The sequence below is a fragment of the Pleuronectes platessa genome, chromosome 23, assembly GCF_947347685.1.
Source record: "Pleuronectes platessa chromosome 23, fPlePla1.1, whole genome shotgun sequence".
Classification (NCBI taxonomy): Eukaryota; Metazoa; Chordata; class Actinopteri; order Pleuronectiformes; family Pleuronectidae; genus Pleuronectes; species Pleuronectes platessa.
This window is the reverse complement of record NC_070648.1, coordinates 15,572,986-15,592,483: the sequence shown is the minus strand read 5'-3', so window position 1 is coordinate 15,592,483 and position 19,498 is coordinate 15,572,986. Positions and strand designations below refer to the sequence as shown.

The 19,498-nt window shown below is 42.1% G+C and overlaps 1 protein-coding gene across 2 annotated transcripts; it reads left to right on the top strand.

The window, feature by feature from the left end:
• The first annotated feature begins 1,688 nt into the window (after nt 1–1,688).
• On the top strand, nt 1,689–18,223 carry ap1s1 (adaptor related protein complex 1 subunit sigma 1). 2 transcript variants are annotated; one of them, XM_053415557.1, is made up of 5 exons: nt 1,689–1,875; nt 5,221–5,399; nt 11,903–12,011; nt 12,712–12,849; nt 13,608–18,223. In XM_053415557.1, exons 1-5 carry the CDS (start codon nt 1,873–1,875, stop codon nt 13,653–13,655), a joined length of 477 nt encoding a protein of 158 aa, XP_053271532.1. In that variant the 5' UTR covers nt 1,689–1,872; the 3' UTR covers nt 13,656–18,223. The 2 variants fall into 2 exon arrangements, with proteins under 2 accessions (XP_053271532.1, XP_053271531.1); XM_053415556.1 differs by lacking the exon at nt 1,689–1,875 and adding an exon at nt 3,704–4,014.
• The last annotated feature ends 1,275 nt before the right edge of the window (nt 18,224–19,498 follow it).

The window sequence follows — 19,498 nt, the reverse complement described above, 5'->3', positions numbered from 1 at the left end:
GCAAGAAGAAAGCCATTGTTGAAAGGGATCCATAAAAAATCCCGTTTGGAGTTTGCCAGAAGCCATGTGGGAGACACAGCAAACATGTGGAAGAAGGTGCTCTGGTCAGATGACACCAAAATTGAACTTTTTGGCCTCAATGCAAAACGCTATGTGTGGTGAAAACCCAACACTGCCCATCACCCTGAGCACACCATCCCAACAGTGAAACATGGTGGTGGTAGCATCATGCTGTGGGGATGCTTCTCTTCAGCAGGTACAGGGAAACTGGTCAGAATAGAGGGAAAGATGGATGGAGCCAAATACAGGGAAATCCTTGAAGAAAATCTGATGCAGTCTGCAAAAGACTTGAGACTGGGGCGGAGGTTCATCTTCCAGCAGGACAATGACCCTAAACATACAGCCAGAGCTACAAAGGAATGGTTTGGATTAAAGAATGTTAATGTCTTAAAATGGCCCAGTCAAAGCCCAGACCTCAATCCAAAAGAGAATCTATGGCAAGACTTGAAGATTGCGGTTCACAGACGGTCTCCATCCAATCTGACTGAGCTTCATCTTTTTTGCCAAGAAGAATGGACAAACCTTTCCATCTCTAGATGTGCAAAGCTGGTAGAGACATACCCCAAAAGACTTGCAGCTGTAATTGCAGCGAAAGGGGGTTCTACCAAGTATTGACACAGGGGGGTGAATACTTATGCACCCAACAGATGTCAACTTTTTTGTTCTCATTATTGTTTGTGTCACAATAAAATTTATTTTGCACCTCCAAAGTACTATGCATGTTTTGTTGATCAAACGGGAAAAAGTTTATTTAAGTCTATTTGAATTCCAGTTAGTAACAGTACATAATGGGAAAAAGTCCAAGGGGGGTGAATACTTATGCAAGGCACTGTATATATATATATAATTATTGCGATAAATCCCCATTTTTCCAATTAGATTTCATATAGAAAAGTGTTGAATTTAGAGGTGAAATTTTCAATGGCTTATTTTAATCTTACTGTTAAAACATCTTGTTCAAGTTGTAGTTGAGAATTCCATGGGTGAAAATAAAATATGTAATTTGGATTATTTGTATTTAATCATTTATAATCACAAAACATAACTGACATGATATCAATGAGGACATATTTATTAAAAACACTTTCAAAATATCTTAAAAACATATGATTATATGAAAATACATAGGCGAGTAAATATGTATATTTGAATTAATTTTTCATTTGGCACAGATGAAAAAAGCAATAGATCCAAATAGCAATAAACAGAAAATGTAATCACAAATCTTTCTTGTGCAAGAGAGAGTGCATTTCTTAGGGAGGGGTAACATTGATAAAACATATAAAGAAGAGCTTATTATTAAAAAAATTCCAACAAAGAATATATTCATCCATGATGAGAATAATTATGTTAAATTCAAGAGAAAGAATTTGAGTCACCCATATAAAAAAATATCAGAGAAATGTTAAAGGATGGAATGCCACATATTTGAAGTGCTATCCAATCTTCTATATTTGACCAAAATCTTGTGGACTCCTCTTGTGTTCTTATGTTTAATCTGACGTGCTACAGATGTCACAAGGGGGGGGGGCATTCCAGACCGGACTCGAACCCTCCTTAAGGACTCGTAAGACCGGGGGCTTGGTGGAGGTGTCACCTGAGAGGAGAAGCTGAGGGAGACATGTGGCGCACTCTGCGCATGATCGTCAGAAGCGGAACTGCTGAGTGCAGCAGGCAGCGAGTCCTGCTCGGTTCATCTGACATGGAGCGTCGTTGTTAGCTGCGGCGTGTGTGTGTTTCCCCGTCGGACCGGTCAGTACACGGGAAGGGTTCGCCCGTAACGTCGCAGGAGCTCCGCGGGAATCGGATAACATGGTAAGTTGGACGCGACTTCATCGGTTCAGGAAGGCAGGGGCGAGCTGCTAAGCTAATGCTAGCAAGGTGTATGGTTTCAGGAAGTCTCCACCTGTGCTCCCGTCACCTGGCTCCTGTCAGCGGAGCCTGCGAGCTAACAGGCCGTTCAACAGCTGGCGGGGAGACACAGTCCCGTCGCTGTGCTTTCAACCCCCCCCCCCCCCCCCCCTCCAGGTATCGCATACTAAAAGCACCCGGTACTGTTTAAATGGGCGAAGAGATATTCTCATTATTTCAGGTCTGAATAACTGTCGAGCTTCCTCGGGTTCAGCTTCAGACTTTAGTTGTGTCAACAATGAAGGGGGCTGCCATTAGCTTCCTGCCAACAACTACAGCTTTGATCATTTTATTATCATTAGGCCTTTATCAGATTAGAGTACACATCAAATGTTAAATTGTTGAATATTAATAACCGGCCCAATTTCTCTTAAATTACATTTTTCAATAGTATCGTCATAGTTCACGGTTAGAGGCATGTGACCATATGCTCAGCGTACATTGTGTTCAGAAGGTATTCAGAGCTGCTTTCTATCTATTTGCTGCTGTCAACCGTTCCAGCTAATTGGTTATTGATGAGGATGGGTGTTGGAATGCCTACTGTTACTTCAGGTTTCCTGATAATGAGATGAAGGTTGCTACGCGTCGCTTATACTGGGTGAAGTGTTGTGAGCAGACTGGTTATCTCCTGAAAAGTGCAGTGTCCTCAGATTATTTGAGTTGGTAAACAGGATTTAAGTTCTGTTTGGGGATTTTGTATTTGTGAATGGTGAAATATACACAAACGACCATAAGGAACCTTATACTTTGCTCCTAGCATTTACAGTTTACTGTGCCTGTTATGCCTGAAGGCAGAGTGACACTACTGCAAAAATGTTTACAGTTTATAGTTTGAAATTTAGAAACAATTCGATTTTGTTTTCTTGTCATCTAACATGAAAGATATCAGTAAGTGCTCCACAGATACTTATGTATTACACTTCTTTTAAAATTTGCGGAGTAACCTGCAAGAATATATGTGTTATTAGCCTGTAGGAAATTTTCCTTTCGGTAGCATCCGAAATAATCCTCATCATTATTATTATCTTAATAAGTATTTGAGCAGCAAAACTGAAAACTGTAATCCAATTGATGCCTTTGGTCAGCGTGAGAAAAGCCTATGTTTCAGGCATTGTATGAGTTGGCTCTGTGCTGTGATGCTGAGGCAGATGGAGCAGGGCTCCAGCCGAGGACTGTTTGGAGGAGGTGGAGCTCAGCTCCCGTGGGCTCAGTTTAACTCTCCACTGAACAGTCTCAGCAGTGACAGCACCCAGCTACACAAAGCCTAGAGGGACGAACATGATTCAGCCACCACCCACACAGCTTAAGCAGGCAAAACTTTTTCCCACTGCACTCAATTCACTTGTGATACCAGTTTGGAATGTTGGCAGTTAGTCTGATAGTATATAAAAGCCAAGAGTCTGAGCAATGCTGCAGAGTTGTCATAAGTCAGCTATACATTTTTTTAACTTAGCATCAGCTTGTTAAGTGGTCAATAGTGGAGTTGTTGTAAAGAAGTAATTTACATTAGTTGTACAAAGGTCATTAATATCTCTGGTTGAGCCCCCGACTTCCTTCGTGGAGAAACTTCTTTCTCCAAACATGACACTGACACCTGGGGAACACTAGATGGGTGTCCTGAGCTTGTGTCAGGGAACGTCTTGCGTTTGATAGTTTTGGCGCACATGTTATCAGGTTAGAGCAGCCACACTGCCTGCTGCTCTTCAGATAGTTTGCTCCACAAACTGTATGTGGTTCACAGCTAAATAGAAAACGATCTTTCACCACAGTTTCATTGCCTTTCTATCAAATATGTAACGTACATCATTATTTTCAACACTTCTCGTACTGTTTCAAAGTGAAATCACTCTAGTGTTTCTGTTGAACAAGACTTTTGTAGTCAAGTAAGGTCTGAATAATTCACACCTTTGTACCGTAGAGCCCTGGCTTTTAGTTGAGCACATAGGCCTGCTTTTATTCAAGGACAGTCCTCGAAACTACATGTAGGAGTTCCACATCAGGCACCAATCTGTTTGAGCAACAGACGTCCGCAAGATGCAGCAGGTCAGTGATGTAGCCACCATGCTCTGAACACACACCCAGTGTGGCCCAACCATTAGAATTTGTTTTCCTTCCAGTCCCGGTTGTTCCACATGTCTTCAATTTAGAAAATATGGGCACTCTGGCTCTTGGGAACTTTCAGTGCAGCAGAATGTGTTGTAGCCTTACCAAGAATGGCACATTACGCGTCTGAGCTCTTCAACCTAATGAAATGTGCTATTTTAGTTTTTTTGTTTTACAGTAGATTTGTGTCATGTTTGGTTTTATTAGATTGGCTTTTATTAGAGCTGTCATAATCAAAGTCACTGCAGTATGTGACCCAGTTTAGATTCACAGCAGCCTGCTCCTGCAAAATTATTACAGTTTCAGGATTAGAGCAGAAAAGTCGAGCCGCCATTTATCATGTCAGAGTGTCCTCCCTCCACATTCCCCAATTGACCTGCGCTCACTTTATTCTTTAACAATAAACACCAACGCTAATCAGAAGTTATTAGGACTCGTTCATTACTTGAGTCTTACTTTGTGTAAGTTTGATTAGCTCTAGAATTTATGAGGCACGCATTTAATTCCTCGCAAAAACGCCAACAGTCTGTGCAAACGCAGTTCACCTGCAAATTCCAGATTGTATTCAGTACTGTCACGAGAACTATTAATAAGTAAAGACCTTTACCATCAATTGTAGTCGATAATATGGCCGGGCGATTTGGCCTAAAACAAATATTGCAATATTTTTCTGATCATTGAGCAGCTGTGGATCATAGAGGGAACTCTGTGTTTTCACTGTTTGTTTTCACTGTTCTTCAACCCAATCACTGACCGGCTGCTTCACTTGAACGCACCTAGCATCTCACAACACACACAAGCGTCCACCTTCGCTGGAGTGAACGCCGTTCACTTTCATCATTTGTAAACTGATTAGTCCAGTTCAGCGTTCACAAAGAATATGAACAAACTCTCAATAACCATCTCTGAACTCGCGTCAACTCGCTAGGACTCTTCACTTACTTTCTCTCCATGCTCTCTGAGTCTCCCCCCTATGTCAAACAGTTCACTCCCCCGCCCATGCAGACGATATATCGTCCACCCCAAATCGTTAATATTGATAACATATCCTTATTTATTTGTACATAAGTCAATATGGAATGTGTATAAATCCTCTTCTCATTCTTCTCTTTGTTTTAAACTGTGTCTGTCCCTTTCTGTGGCTAGATGAGGTTCATGCTGCTTTTCAGCCGGCAGGGGAAGCTGCGTCTACAGAAGTGGTACACAGCCACATCTGAGCGTGACAAGAAGAAGATGGTCAGGGATCTGATGCAGATCGTGCTGGCCCGCAAACCAAAGATGTGTAGCTTCCTAGAATGGAGGGACCTCAAGATTGTCTATAAAAGGTAAAAACACTCAATTATAAACTGCCACTCATTTCTTCTCAGTCATGCTGGGTCGCTGGAAGTCTCAGAAGTCTCCATGTCTGGGATTCTTTAATGAGGTACTTTACTTATAAGAGTTTGTCACCTCATTGGCTGAATCTTATTATACACGGGCTTAAAGAGAGCCCAACAGCCAAGAGTTTCATTTGATATTTGGCCAAAACTTCGAGTGGAGCAGCAACTGCTCAGACCCTATTATTATTATTAAAAACCTATAACAATCAGTACATACTGAATGAATCTCATGTTCCAGTTTGATTCATGAATTTATTTTGACTGTGTTTTAGTAATGTTTATCAAAATACATGCACACATGCACACACATAGAAGTGACAATGTTGTCGAATTAGGTTGAACACTGACATTTTTCTGCTTGTCTATTGTGCCTTATCGTAGCTTACTTAACTAATAGATCAAGAAGGCATGCAAGGTAGTAATCACCGCCCTCTGCTATATCACACGACAAACTACGTACGAATTTTATTTAAAAGTGACAGCCCCACTGTTCTGCTTTGGCAACAGGAAGAGAGGACGATGTTAGATACTGTTCATTTCTGGGATTATATCTTGAATATACATGACTAGGGCTGCAAATACAGTGGAAACCACATATAGTTAGGGTCATTTTAGCTCTGTAGACAAGTCTGATGTGCGTGTGTTGGGGTATAGACCAACCTCAAGGCCAAACACAACCTGACAAGGCAGTGCTGTTAATCTAGGCAAAGGATGAACAATTCTGTACAGATGTTAACACAGTTAAGACAACGGTCCTTAAATAAGTGTCTTATTTATTTAATTGTATATTCACTGTCCCACAATTAATTGTGTTATTTTTCCTTTAATAAGTTAATTGCCCTTAGACTTGTCCTGACGCACAAAATAGGGTGCTGTCTTTTCATATTATGCTTACTTGTTTAACTACTTAAAACACTACACTGTACTTAAGTTCATCTCACAGAGATCAACAAAAGTTGAGTAGCTGAGTAACGTTAGATTTTAGGTGGGTGGACAAGGTTAGACCCTGCATTCTGTTTTCATCGATCCAGGCACACACACGCACACACAAATAAGTGAGTCAAGGCTCAGCACTGTGAGCAGAATGCAGAGGTGGACCAACAAAACAAAGAACCTATCGGCCTGTGTCTGTGTGCGCATGCGTGTATGTGTGGGTTGCTAGGTGGGTGATGTGTTAAGGGAATTCCTGCAGTGGAGATGGACTGAGGGAACACTGCACTTGTAGTATAGGATCTGCTGTTCAGCAGATATCTCCTGTTTGCCTTTTCTCACAAGCCTTGGATGTCTTTTAAATTAAATTCCACAGTTTACAACCCAGGTTATAACACAGGTTTAGAGTTGAGCTTGAACGATTAGTTCATTATTCAATCTCTACTAAATTGTATATTTATATATCTATTACATATTTATATTGTTGCCATATTTGACAGTTGCACTTGGTCTTTGAGTATAATTTGTATACATATATAATTTATGAAATGTGTATTATCATAAATTAAAGTAATTTCGTGCTTTTGGTTGTGATAGGCATTTTGTTGTTTTCTAATGTTAAGCTGCTGACTCGCTCCACCGTGGTCCCGTTGATGGAGAGGGGGGCGTGTTCTTCTCCTTGTCTCTTCCTGTAGACGATCAGCTCCTTCGTTTTGCAGACGTTGAGATGGAGGTTGTTGTCCTGGCACCAAGATGTCAGGGCTCTGACCTCCTCTCTGTAGGCCTTCTCATCATCGCCGGTGATCAGGCCTATGACAGTGGTGTCATCAGCAAACTTAACGATGGTGTTGGGGCTGTGGGTGGCCACGCAGTCATGTGTGAACAGGGAGTGCAGAAGAGGACTGAGCACGCAGCCCTGGGGGGCACCGGTGTTGAGAGTCAGGGTGGAGGATGTGGTGCTGCCGATCCGCACCGCCTGTGGTCTGCCCGTCAGAAAGTCCAGTATCCACTCACGGAGGGCGATGTTGAGCCCAAGGTCTGTGAGCTGGGTGACGAGCTTCAGGGGCACGATGGTGTTGAATGCTGAACTGTAGTCGATGAACAGCATTCTCACATATGTGTCCCTCTGGTCCAGGTGGGAGAGGGCAGTGTGGAGGGTGAGGGAGATGGCATCTGCAGTCGACCTATTTGACCTGTAGGCAAACTGAAGAGGGTCCAGAGAGTCAGGGAGGGAGGAGGTGATGAATGGTTGGACCAGCCGCTCAAAGCACTTCATGATGATGGAAGTGAGTGCTACTGGGCAGTAGTCGTTCAGGCAGAGGATTTTTGTTTTTTTGGGAACAGGGACAATGATGGTCTTCTTGAAGCATGCGGGGACTACAGACTGGAGCAGTGACAGGTTGAAGATGTCTGTGAACACATCTGCCAGCTGATCTGCACACACCTCGAGAGCTCGGCCGGGGATCCCATCAGGTCCAGGTGCCTTGTGTGTGTTGATCCGGTTGAGAGATTTCCACACGTCTGCCCTGGATATAACGGGGGGGGCAGCGGTCCTCCTGGGCCTCTTCAATCTCCGCAGCCGGGGAGTTACTCTCAAAGCGTGCATAAAAGTGTTCAGATCCTCTGGGAGAGATGCAGACACTACATCAGCACTGGTGGTCTTGGCTTTGTAGTCTGTGATGGTTCTCAGTCCGGCCCACATGTTCCTAGTATTGGAGCCCTTGTAATGGGACTCCACTTTGTCCCTGTAGAGTCTCTTAGCACTGCTAATAGCACTCCGGAGCGCGTACCTGGATTTCTTGTATTCCTCCAGATCCAGGCAGCAGTCCGTGCTTTGAGTTTAGCATGGACGTCACCATTTATCCAGGGCTTCTGGTTTGGAAATGTTTTTACTGAACACGCACCACTCCGTTGTGCTGAAGCAGTCCTGAAGAGCCGAGTCTGATTGATCAGTCCACCGCTGAATGGTCCGAGTCACCGGTCTGTCACGCTTGAGTTTCTGCCTATAGGAAGGCAGCAGCAGGACGGAAACGTGATCTGATTTGCCGAATGGGGGGCGGGGGAAGGCCTTATACGCACCCCGAAAGGGAGTGTAAACATGGTCGAGCATGTTCGCGCCGGGCAGCTGATGTGCTGGAAGTATCTCGGCAGGACTTTCCTCATCTTGGCGTTGTTAAAATCCCCGGCCACGATAAACGCAGCCTCGGGCCGTGATGTCTCTGTCCTGTCGATAACCGCATGCAGCTCGTCCAGGGCCTGGTTGGTGTCAGCGCTGGGCGGAATGTACACCGCTGTTATAATGACCGATGTACACTCCCTCGGGATTTAATAAGGTCAGCATCTGATCATGAGGTGCTCCAGGTCCGGAGTACAGCCTGAAGAAATAATCCTCACATCAGAGCACCACAGATTATTCACCATGAAGTAGACACCCCCTTCCTTGCTCTCACCTGAGTTTGTTGTCCGGTCCTGGCGGTGAATGGAGACCCCCTCGGGAACAATGGCGGAGTCCGGGATCGAGGGGTCGAGCCAAGTCTGCGTGAAAACCATCACGTTACAAAACTTGATGTCCCTTTGAAACGCCATCCTGCTACGAAGTTCGTCCAGCTTGTTGTCCAGGGACTGGACATTAGCCAGAAGAATGCTTGGTAGAGGAGGCCGGTTTTCACGTTTACTCAGCCGGACCAGGACGCCGGCTCGCTACCCTCTTTTCCTTCGTCATCGCCTCCATGTTCCAGGTACAGCAGGTAAACAGCGCCATGGGTAGTCTTCTTTGTTTGTTGTCGGTGGCGGGGAAAAGTGTTTTTTACCGTCAACCCGATGGACAGAAGTTGTTCTCTATCATATATGATGATAGGGCTCGCTTTAGCGGAGTGCATGATACAAAATAAAGTAGAATAAATAACAACAAGATGAGAAAAAAGAGCAGAGCTGTGGGAGAGCGTGAGACACAGCAGCCTTCCACGGCGCTGGCCTCGCTCCGACCAGACACTTATGAGAAAAAATAAGTGTCCCCAGCTGCAGCCTTAAGTGAGAGTTTAATATATTATCTAAACGGCTTATTTTAACAAGTTAACACTGTATAGACGGGTCTCAGATCGTACTGCCCAGACTTTCGGTTGCCACTCTGGTTTGCCAGCTCGTTTGTCTAGGTCTCAAAAATCAAATACAAACATTCAGACCGTGATAGCTGTGAATCCCTTATAATCTGAGAAAAAACCTCCTGTACTTAGCACAACAACTAGCCTAAATGTTCATTTATGGAAGCTCTGTGATGCTGTGAGGGCTTGGGCTAATATGGCTTCAGATTGATCAACATCTAGACACTTATTATAACAACCTGTCTGCGTATTTGAAAAAATCTAATCAAATTCAATATCTTCATACTTTGTCAATGAGTTTTTTAATATTTGTGTATTTTGTAATCGTTAAGTGTGGTGGCTGATTGTACACTTGGGAGTTGATGGTTTCCATATCAGACTTCATACAGGTTCTTGTCCAACATCTTTATTTTTATAAACATGAAACAAGGGGACAGGATGTCCACTGATAGTTTAAAGAATCAGGGTTGAAGTAGTTGAGGGTAGTTATTATGTAAACATCAAAATAGGAAGTTGAGAACGGCACACTGCTTTGTGTGTCAACAAAGACCAGACTTATAGTGTTGACCGGGGCGGACTATCGTCAGTGCGCCTCAACAGCTTCGCTCAGGACAGGGGTGGGGGGGGCGGCGTGCGATAGGACCCGAAAGATGCTGAACTATGAAAAACGCAAATCAAATTTTCTCCGCGCTGACCAACCCACGGCTCTCCTCTCCTAATCCACCTTGATGCAACCTCATCTGCCTTGGTGGCCACCCCTTGATGGCCGTTCGCCTACTGGCTCCTGTGATGCCCAGTATGTTGTAGACGCTGCAGAGGGACTGGCCTGCGACCCCTACATCGCCTACATCCCACCTCAATGGACTCGCACTTCACCCGCCACCTGTTGCTTCGGCATTCTTCGACTAGCTCAGCATACTTTGCCCTCCTCCTCTTGTTGGCCTACTCAATGCGGTCCTCCCAGGGAAAGGTGAGTTCTAAGAGAATGACCTGCTTGGAGGCTTCCGAGATCAGCACCATGTCTGTCCTTGACGCTGTTGTGGCAACAGCTTCTGGGAACTTCAGTTGCTTCCCCAGTTCAACTTTCAGCTCCCAGTCTTGTGCCGTTGCTTGCGTGCCAGAGGAGGCGGTCCTGGCAGCTAATGTTGGCTTCTCCCCAGCCCTGATGAAAGCGATGGTCTTCTTCACTTGGCGGAGGCTGTTGAAGTGGCTAATCTAATAACACAGATGGTGTCTACTATGGCCTTCAGGACTTGGCCAGGCCACCAGCGGTAGGGCCCCTAACTCAGGGCTTTTGAACAGCAGCTGAGGATGTGCTCTCTTCAGGCACAGAGGGTAAGCTGGTGACTCCAGCTTCTCCCAGTAGAACATGTTGGATGGGCTTTGTAGAACATCATAACAGCCTTGATTAAAAACATTATTCTATGGGGCTCTGCTCTCCGGCTTTCCGATTTGGGCAACAGGTAGGGTAAGGGTTAGTGGCCCGGATTAGAAAAGATCAGATTTAATGTGACAAGTGCACACTGTCAGGAAAAAACAGACCTTAGATTTGAGGGGCACTTGAGCCTTTAGTCTTAATTTATTATGGGTGTGTTTTATCTGAAACGCACAATAAACGGATGACCATCCCCCATTCCCTTTAAAAACCAAATATTCTTGACCATCTGTTTGTGTTAATGCAGTGTGTGCTCATTGGGCACCCAACTATGTAGGTGCATGTTACTGTCTTCAAGAAAAGCTTTAAAGGGATAGAAAAACACTCATTATCTACTCACCACTATGCCCATGGAAGGGTGGGTGAAGTGTGTGAGTCCACAAAACATCTTTCTAGTTTCAGGGGTAAACAGCGTTGCAGCCAAATCCAATACATTTGAAGTAAATGCCTCCATACTGCTCCTATGGTGTCATGCAGGTGTCCATAAGCCCCAACATTCAAATTCGACTTGAAACGCCGTCATTTACACCATGTCCTTAGCCTAAATATTCGCTGTAGTCCTCCTAGTTACTGCTGCAGCAACTTCAGCTATCGCATGTTCTTGCGAGAATCGGGAGTATTGCGAGAAAAGATCAGCGAGTTACTGCTGAGTGAATTTTAATTTTTGGGTGAACTATCCCATTAAGATAAGTGAAATACCTTGTCACCGGCTTAAGAAAATATGAAATGGTTTTCTGTTGCCTCAAGATGGCAATGCGCCTGAGCACACCTTATTTAAAGATCATGGGCGTTCCAATAGGTGTAAGTGCAACAAGGATACTGGATATGAAATGAAACCTGTCTCAGTCTGAAACCAACAAAGATGCTTTGTTCAAGGTGTAATGTTGGGCCCTGTATGTTTTTCATTTGTGTTTTTGTGAGTTCACCATGTGTTGTGTTATTGTATTGATATACTGTTTTTGTGTGTGTGTTTCTTCATGCAGGTATGCCAGCTTGTATTTCTGCTGTGCAATTGAAGAGCAGGACAATGAGCTGATCACACTGGAGGTTATACACCGCTTCGTAGAGCTGCTTGATAAATACTTTGGCAGTGTAAGTGATTAATCTCTAAATATCTGTGTTGTTCATGGTCTGTTTGCAAGCTCTCTGTAGTTGATTTAACAGTTGAGGACTTCACTGCTCATTCCAAACCCTTGCACCCAAGATCTGACCGAGGATCTGTACGTATTTAGAGAAGAGCTGGGTGATTAAAAAAATATATAAAAAGAAACAATTTTCAGTTTATCTTTTTTTTTTTTGCAATATATAAATTGTTATATGATCATGGTATGATTTTTTTTTCCCCATATTGCCCAGCCCTAGTTTAGAGCAAGGATCCTACAGACTAACATGTCTAGGTCTGTTTAACATGATGTATAATGCTGAAGAGGATCTAAGAGGACCAAGCCGTGATCAGACAGCACTTATCATGATGGAGCTGTTGTGTGTGTGTGGGTGGGTGTATCTTAACAAATAAGTATGATAAGTAATACCTACTGCTTATCAAAAGTCATTTTGGGGTCTCTCCATAATTTCTAAGACCTTGACCTTACAATGTAAACTGATAATCTATGTAATGATTTGGCGCTATACAAATATTGAATTGAATTATGCTGGATTTAACAAAGCTGATTCTAAATTAGTTCCACTGTGACCTTTTTCAATCTGCAGGAAGTAAGAACAGAAAACTTGTATGCATTTTATGTGAAGACTTTTCCTGCAGCATGAATGACCTGTGTTTTACTTTGTACAGGTGTGTGAGCTGGACATCATCTTTAACTTTGAGAAGGCTTACTTCATTCTAGATGAGTTCCTAATGGGAGGAGAGATCCAGGACACGTCTAAGAAGAGCGTCCTCAAAGCCATCGAACAAGCAGACATACTGCAGGAGGTAAGCTTGGCTTAAGGATTTTATCCACCACCTCCATCAAGAAAAGTTTGATTTCCTTTCCTGATACTGTCAGTTATCTATCAATCAGATTTATTAGCACAGCCCATATTCGCAAATTCTCAGTTGTCTCATAGGGCTTATCGAGGTGCGACATTATGTCAGCAGATTATCACAAAACATCTGGTAAAAAGCTATTCAATGGATCTGTAGGAGTGCACCCAGCTACAGCAAGGTGTCATGAAGCTTTGTTTTTCTCTCTCTCTTCGGGTTTCTCGAGATGTCTCAGGAACGCCTTCAGGGAATTTCTTCGACATTAATACCCGTGTTCTCTTGAAAGAATAAATTGATTCGATTTTGGTGCTAAAAGTTCAAAAATTCAAGGGTACTAACAAACAAACAAACACGTTTTTACTCAATAGTTAATTTGATAACATGACACATTTTCAGATAAATTTTTCACTGGATAAAAATTTGAATTTAGTTCCAGACACAGTGTACTCAGTATGTAAGTACAGAGGTGTGAAACCCAGCCTTAGGTTATCATTTAGTGAAGCTGTGGGAGGAACGTGAGAGCAGCCCGGTCTCTGGCCTGACTGATGTAGTGATTTGTGTCTGTACCTCTGAGAGCTAGCACACTCAATATAATGTTGACTTAATGACTAAATATAATGATGATGTCAAAAGTGTATATCTTGTTTTTTTATTTTAATATTGTAACTGAGTTATTCATTGTGATGTCCCTGTGTTTCCCTCTGCAGGAGGACGAGTCTCCCAGGAGTGTGTTGGAGGAAATGGGCTTGGCATAATACACAGCATTGTTGTGAGAGATTATAGATACTAAGGTAGAGAGCTGGATGTGAGGGAATGGGACAGCCTCTGGGATTGCACTGTCTTGGACTGACTGACTGGTTCTGTGAATCTGTGGTTCTGGGTACTAATGTGGAACCAGGGAAGAGACTCAGTTGAAGAGAGAGAGTGTGTGAGTGTGCGCGTGGGCGTGGGCGTGCGTGTGCGTGTGTGTGTGTGTGTGTGAGATGTAAGCATAGGGTGGAGGTAATGACTTACACTTAAATTAATATGTGGCTGTTGAGGTGGGGGGTTTATTTAAAGGAAGGAAATGGAGTTTGTCTTTGCTGTAAGTAAGAAAGTAAAGATGAGAAGCCACAGAGGAAACTGATGTTTGAGTCACTATGAGGCAGGTTTGCAGTTTGACTGAAGAGAAGCAGGTTGAATTGTCACATCTTGTCAAGAATAATCGTGAGTTACTCTGATTGTGGACTGGTCATTGGAGTTGTGAGACAGAAAAAGGAGGACATCACTAAAGTGATGAGTTTGATGTTGCTCTACATTGTTTTCTATTTTAAATAATTCTCATGAAAGATCAAAACCAGCAGTGAGTGTGTGCAGTCCTGAACACTTAAACATCCCTCCTCTGTCTGTGGCTCTCAGCCACAAATTCACTGATTCCAACGTAGGAGGAAAATCTTAAATAACAACAGCTCATAGATATATTTTTCCAAAGGTTCAGTAATTTCCAAAAATGTGACAGGTGAATGCTGTAGTTTTAACAATTATTGCTAAAATAGGAAAAAATTATCAATTTGTTGGGGACTACTTTATTTGCAGTGACTGATTAGTTCATATTTGTGACAGCAGGACGGTGTGTGTGGGAACATGGAAACTACAGTGCCTGTTGTCAATGATGGAAAATGTCACCTAATGGAGCAGTGTGTTACTCATGGTTCTTGGGAAGCACAGAGCTCTGAGGAATGAGCTATATCACGCAAGTGAACACAAACTGTTTATTATCACTTCATTATCAGTTTTGACCTGCACATGAGATTGTCTGACATTAAGAAAAATCTATCACCAGATATTTAAAGTAAAATGTTGTCAGTGCAGTCCTGTTTTGGTAACCATGTTTTGCCATGATTCATGTTGGTTATGGTTATGTAATAATGTACAAAATAATTGACAAACTGTGCAATCTGCAAAACATACAGGATAGCCATTGTCACCCATTTCCATTTATTACAGCAGAATTTGTGTTCAAATCATTTATCACCTGAAGTTTTAAGTCTGGGTAATTACATGTATAGTTGTATCCATTGTTCCTATCAGCTACTCTAAACTGTTTGCACAGGAAAACCAAACTGATCCCAAATGTTACTCTTTGACATGTTTCTGAATTGCCAGTTTGGATGAGAAACACACATTGAGTGCATCATGTTGTAAAAATGCTAATGATCACTATTCCATTCAGATGTGAAGCAGGATTAGCTCTGAGGGAGGATGTGGACATTGGGGCGACAGCATTAACATTCACCTTTATTCTCCTACATCACAAATCCATATGAAGTCATTGTATCCTCAGCAAGAGATGTAAGAGCAGCATAATCTTAACCGACAGGACTCAGGGTTAGAACTATGACATCAGACAGTTTGGTTTTGTATTCTTCCATTTGTGATTGGCCCTTCTAACCCAACACACTTGGTAAGGAAGTGCATTGTGGAATCATAAATAATGAACCAAAGACCGAGCCTGATCACACATGAGCCGTTGATATGTACCTGGAGTGGACTGGGGTACCAGATGAGATGGAAATGTCAAATCTGTCTTATGCAATGTTACAAGGTGCAGCTGGAAATCACATTCCACTAAGTTTTCCTCCTGACAGCAAACACTGACTGATGAAAAGAAGCAAGGTTCAGTGTTGGAGTTGGAACTTGACTTTGTTCTGCGGGTAAATCACCCGATGATTGAATTCAACGATATAATCCGAAAGTGGTCTCAGAGGTTGCTTATGTTTCATTAATATTTTTTACAATGTTTTAATTATTCCTCTTACTGTGCAGTTGTATTGGTGTTGGTAATCTAATTTTGATGTGTTTGTGAAATGCAGGATGAGCTCCCAATGCTAGACCAATAGAAGTAAATGAAAAGTTTTAAGTAAAATGTTGCTATTTGTTTGCAAGCAGTCGTATTCATGTTCACTTATCTTATTTCCTCAGACAAGATGAGGTCTTTAAAATTAAAAATGTGTTGTAGGAAGTGATTAGTGTCAGCACATTCACTAGTTAACATCAATATTCTGGGAATTAACGATCATTTAAGTGATTAATCCTTATTCTGTGACCATTTAGTGACACTTTATGCTGCTGAAATTTCTATTTACGCTGACAGTGCCGGTACTGTAAATACTGTCATTATTTATTTATTTTTCTAAAATAGGGTCAGCTGTTATGGTACTACAGGAAATATGTATCATCGCTCATTTTACGGAACTGAAATGGTCAAAAAATTGTCACAAAAAATGATTGTCAGCTATATCACTATAAGCTGTCATTTTCTAGGGTTTTACCACATTTTCCCAACCCTATGTTATTCGATGTTAGTCATTATACCTGCATATCAATTATACAAGTCTCAGGAGCTTCGTCTAATTTTTAAGAGAAAATATCTTTGATTTTCACTCATCAGATTCCTTGTTTACAACCTCTCTTAATCTGTAAAAGACTGTTGGAAGATGGATGGTGGAAGATTTTAATGAAGCTCAAAGTTTGATATTCGTCTGTCTGGGGCTTTGCTGCTGACCTTAGGGAGCTGTTGATTTTAAGACTAAATGCAATACAGAGATGATGGAGATCAAACATTTGAATGTGTGAATAATCCTTCAGATAATGATGGTTTGTGTTTGTGGGTCAGGAAACTTTCTGTTGGTGCAGTCAAATCCTCAGCAGTTGCCATGTTCAATCCTGTTTACCCTGTGGTAAAATCAGTTAAATCAGTAAATATTGTGGTGTACGAATAAAATCCTATTGATCATCATAAAAACCTAACTTAAGGCTGCATATGAAAATACTATTTAACACTGTTGTTGTATTGGCTTGTCATTGCAACAGTGTTCTCTCCAAGAAAGTGCTACACTCTCAAATGACCTCCCATCTTTACACCTTAAAAGACAGAGGGCATTAGGCATTGAGCCTGAGCCTGTCAATGCTGTTGTCAATTCAATGGTTTCTCTGCTGAACCCTGATTGTCCGTCCATACAGTACTGACATACTCACACATTGGGGTAATTCATGCCCATGGGCGATCCAGATCGTCATAACGACAACCAATCAGTTTCCTACCATATAACTGGCTTTCATGGTAAAGTGCTGGGCTAGCTGTCCATGCAATAAAAAGTAAAGTGCACAGGAAATTAACTTTACCTGCAGCTACCACATACATACCAGGTTCACCAGCTATTTCAGCCTTCCAGGCTCATTTTGACATTTGATGTCAGGAGGGATGTTTGCATATCATGATTTGATTGGCTGGTTGCCTGTGCTGCTGCTAGGAGAGTTGAGCTTCTCTAAACACCTACCACAATGCTATGCAATCAAAGTCAAGCAACGGAACCATAATGACGTTCGACAACACAGGACATCACCACCTTCAAAGTGAAGGAGCAGGGTCTCTTTGGAATCCTCAGATGTGGTCATTCAGCTCCTCAAGGACTTAATATGTAATCTGATTATTTTCTCCATTGTTAGAGGATAATTCACAGTATCTGCCTGTAGAACAAGTGAAAAAGATGACCATGGACATGTTGAGTTATGATCGGCTGCAAAAGGATATGTGGACCAGCATTCAGGAGAAATGAATGCAAATCAGAATTTTGATTGAAAATATTGTCTTTGTGTGACCGTGAAGGCCTTCATACATTTTATACAGTACTCCATCTAAAGGAAAACATGTCTCTGCTCTCATAACCTTCTGCCCCCCTGTTCTCCTCCAACATTCTAGTTTCTCTGTCGTATCTTTTTAATCTCTCTGAAGGCATTTGTTACTGCATTCTGTTGTTCACTCATGACACAATGAATGAGATTCAGACTCTGCCTCATGTGGCCACTTGCTGTATGATGTGATAGTGGTGTGTTTCACAAAGTTCCAAAACTAATGGCGCAGAGTTCCTGCTGTTCCAAACTCTGACAAGCTCTTCTTTTGAAGCGTGCCGATCCCTTGATCTTCGTCCCTTCTTTCTTTTCATTGGAGTCCGCACCCGCTTTAAGATTATTTACCTGACTAAGGTTGTATCATTAATCTCTTATGCAATGCCTTGCAATGAATGTTGTAATTTTCTTGTTTTGAAATGAATTCAAACAGCCCGAAGATTTTGATTTTGAATCTCCTGTTAAAGTTTTTTTTGGTTCTTTTGGGGAAGATGAGATGGCGTGTGGTGGGGCCCTAGTATAGGAAGGCTAACGGGACTCAATGTGTGAATGTAATTTTATAAAGGAATAAAACATTTTAAGCTAAATCAAAGCTTTTGTTCCTGATGTGTTGTCAAATCAGCAGGTATTGCCCATTAAAATGTGTTCCACAACACCAGTTCTCTCCTAATTGTTCAATAATTCCAAATGTTCTATACACACATTTTTGTGCTAAGGACACACAAACTTAACCCAAATCTATTGGACACCTTCCTTAATAATTAATATCAAGTGGGCTAGCTGGCAAGTAAGCCTGATACAGCATTTAAGCATTTTGTGACTGCCCCCCCAAGCATCAGTTATTTTTTTTCTAAATGCCTAAACCCTTTTAACTTACAGAAGTAGCTGAGAAGAAATCCCAATATGCAGCATTTAACAACACAACGCCTACACATTCAACAATGTCATAGGAGATAACAGCGGAAAATAAATGAATACAGAGTAAGCATGCAGTGTTGCATCACCAGTTTAAGCAAATTCTAATATTTTATAAGCATCAGTGTAACATGTGCAAATATACATGTGACTCCATTGTCACCACTGAGTAAAATATTCTGTAAATTTAAACTACGCTTTTTCTAAACATGCATGTGTAAAATATGGTTAGAAATTTCAAAGATTGGATTCAAAGATTTGAAAAGTTAGATCTGAAATATTTGCTTTGTCTGTTTCGGAATAGAACATAGAGTATGCTCCTTTCATCACATTATACATCAGGTGGTTTACTGCCAAGTTTGGTAACTGTAACCATCAGCACCTTGCCAATGGATACAACTGACCTTCAGTGAAAAAAGGTCTTAAATTTCAAAGACACAACATTGTTCACTTTGGAATTAAAGCCACCTTGAAAACCCGTAACACCTTTTTGGGCTCATTTGCACAAATCTGTGTCCTGTTCAAGAGTTCCTCAGATGATGTCTTGTAGCTCAAGCAAAGTTGTTTTTTTTATTTACACTTTGCTGATGTCATCAGACAGGTCCCATCAGACAGGATGAGAGAGTGGATGTGTAAGAGCTCAGTAAAGCGTTAGAAGTGCACTACCAATTCAATGAAATTGGCACTTACTCTTTGATGGATACATACACAAATTGTAAATGGTCTTTCTAGTCTTGATGACGACTAAAAGGGCTTTACAGTAACGTTTTTGCATTTCACCCTTTCATACACAGATTCAAACAGAACCCCTGGACTTTTTTTCTACCTTGGATTGTTCAAGTATTGTCTATCCCACACAATTTGGGGTACAGGATCTTGCCCAAGGACACTTGGTCACCTGGAATGGGTGAAAGTTGGCTTGACTCGCTAACCTACTTATTTGTAGATGATCCGCTGTACCTCCTGAGCAACTGCCACATGCATACAGTTACAAGAAGCTCCAGGTTACGACTCT

What these genes read in the sequence shown, in the direction of transcription:
- ap1s1 (XM_053415556.1), top strand. An exon ending in CTCAAGATTGTCTATAAAAG is followed by an intron (nt 5,400 to 11,902) that starts GTAAAAACACTC and finishes TTCTTCATGCAG; the next exon opens with GTATGCCAGCTTGTATTTCT. An exon ending in AAGCAGACATACTGCAGGAG is followed by an intron (nt 12,850 to 13,607) that starts GTAAGCTTGGCT and finishes TTCCCTCTGCAG; the next exon opens with GAGGACGAGTCTCCCAGGAG.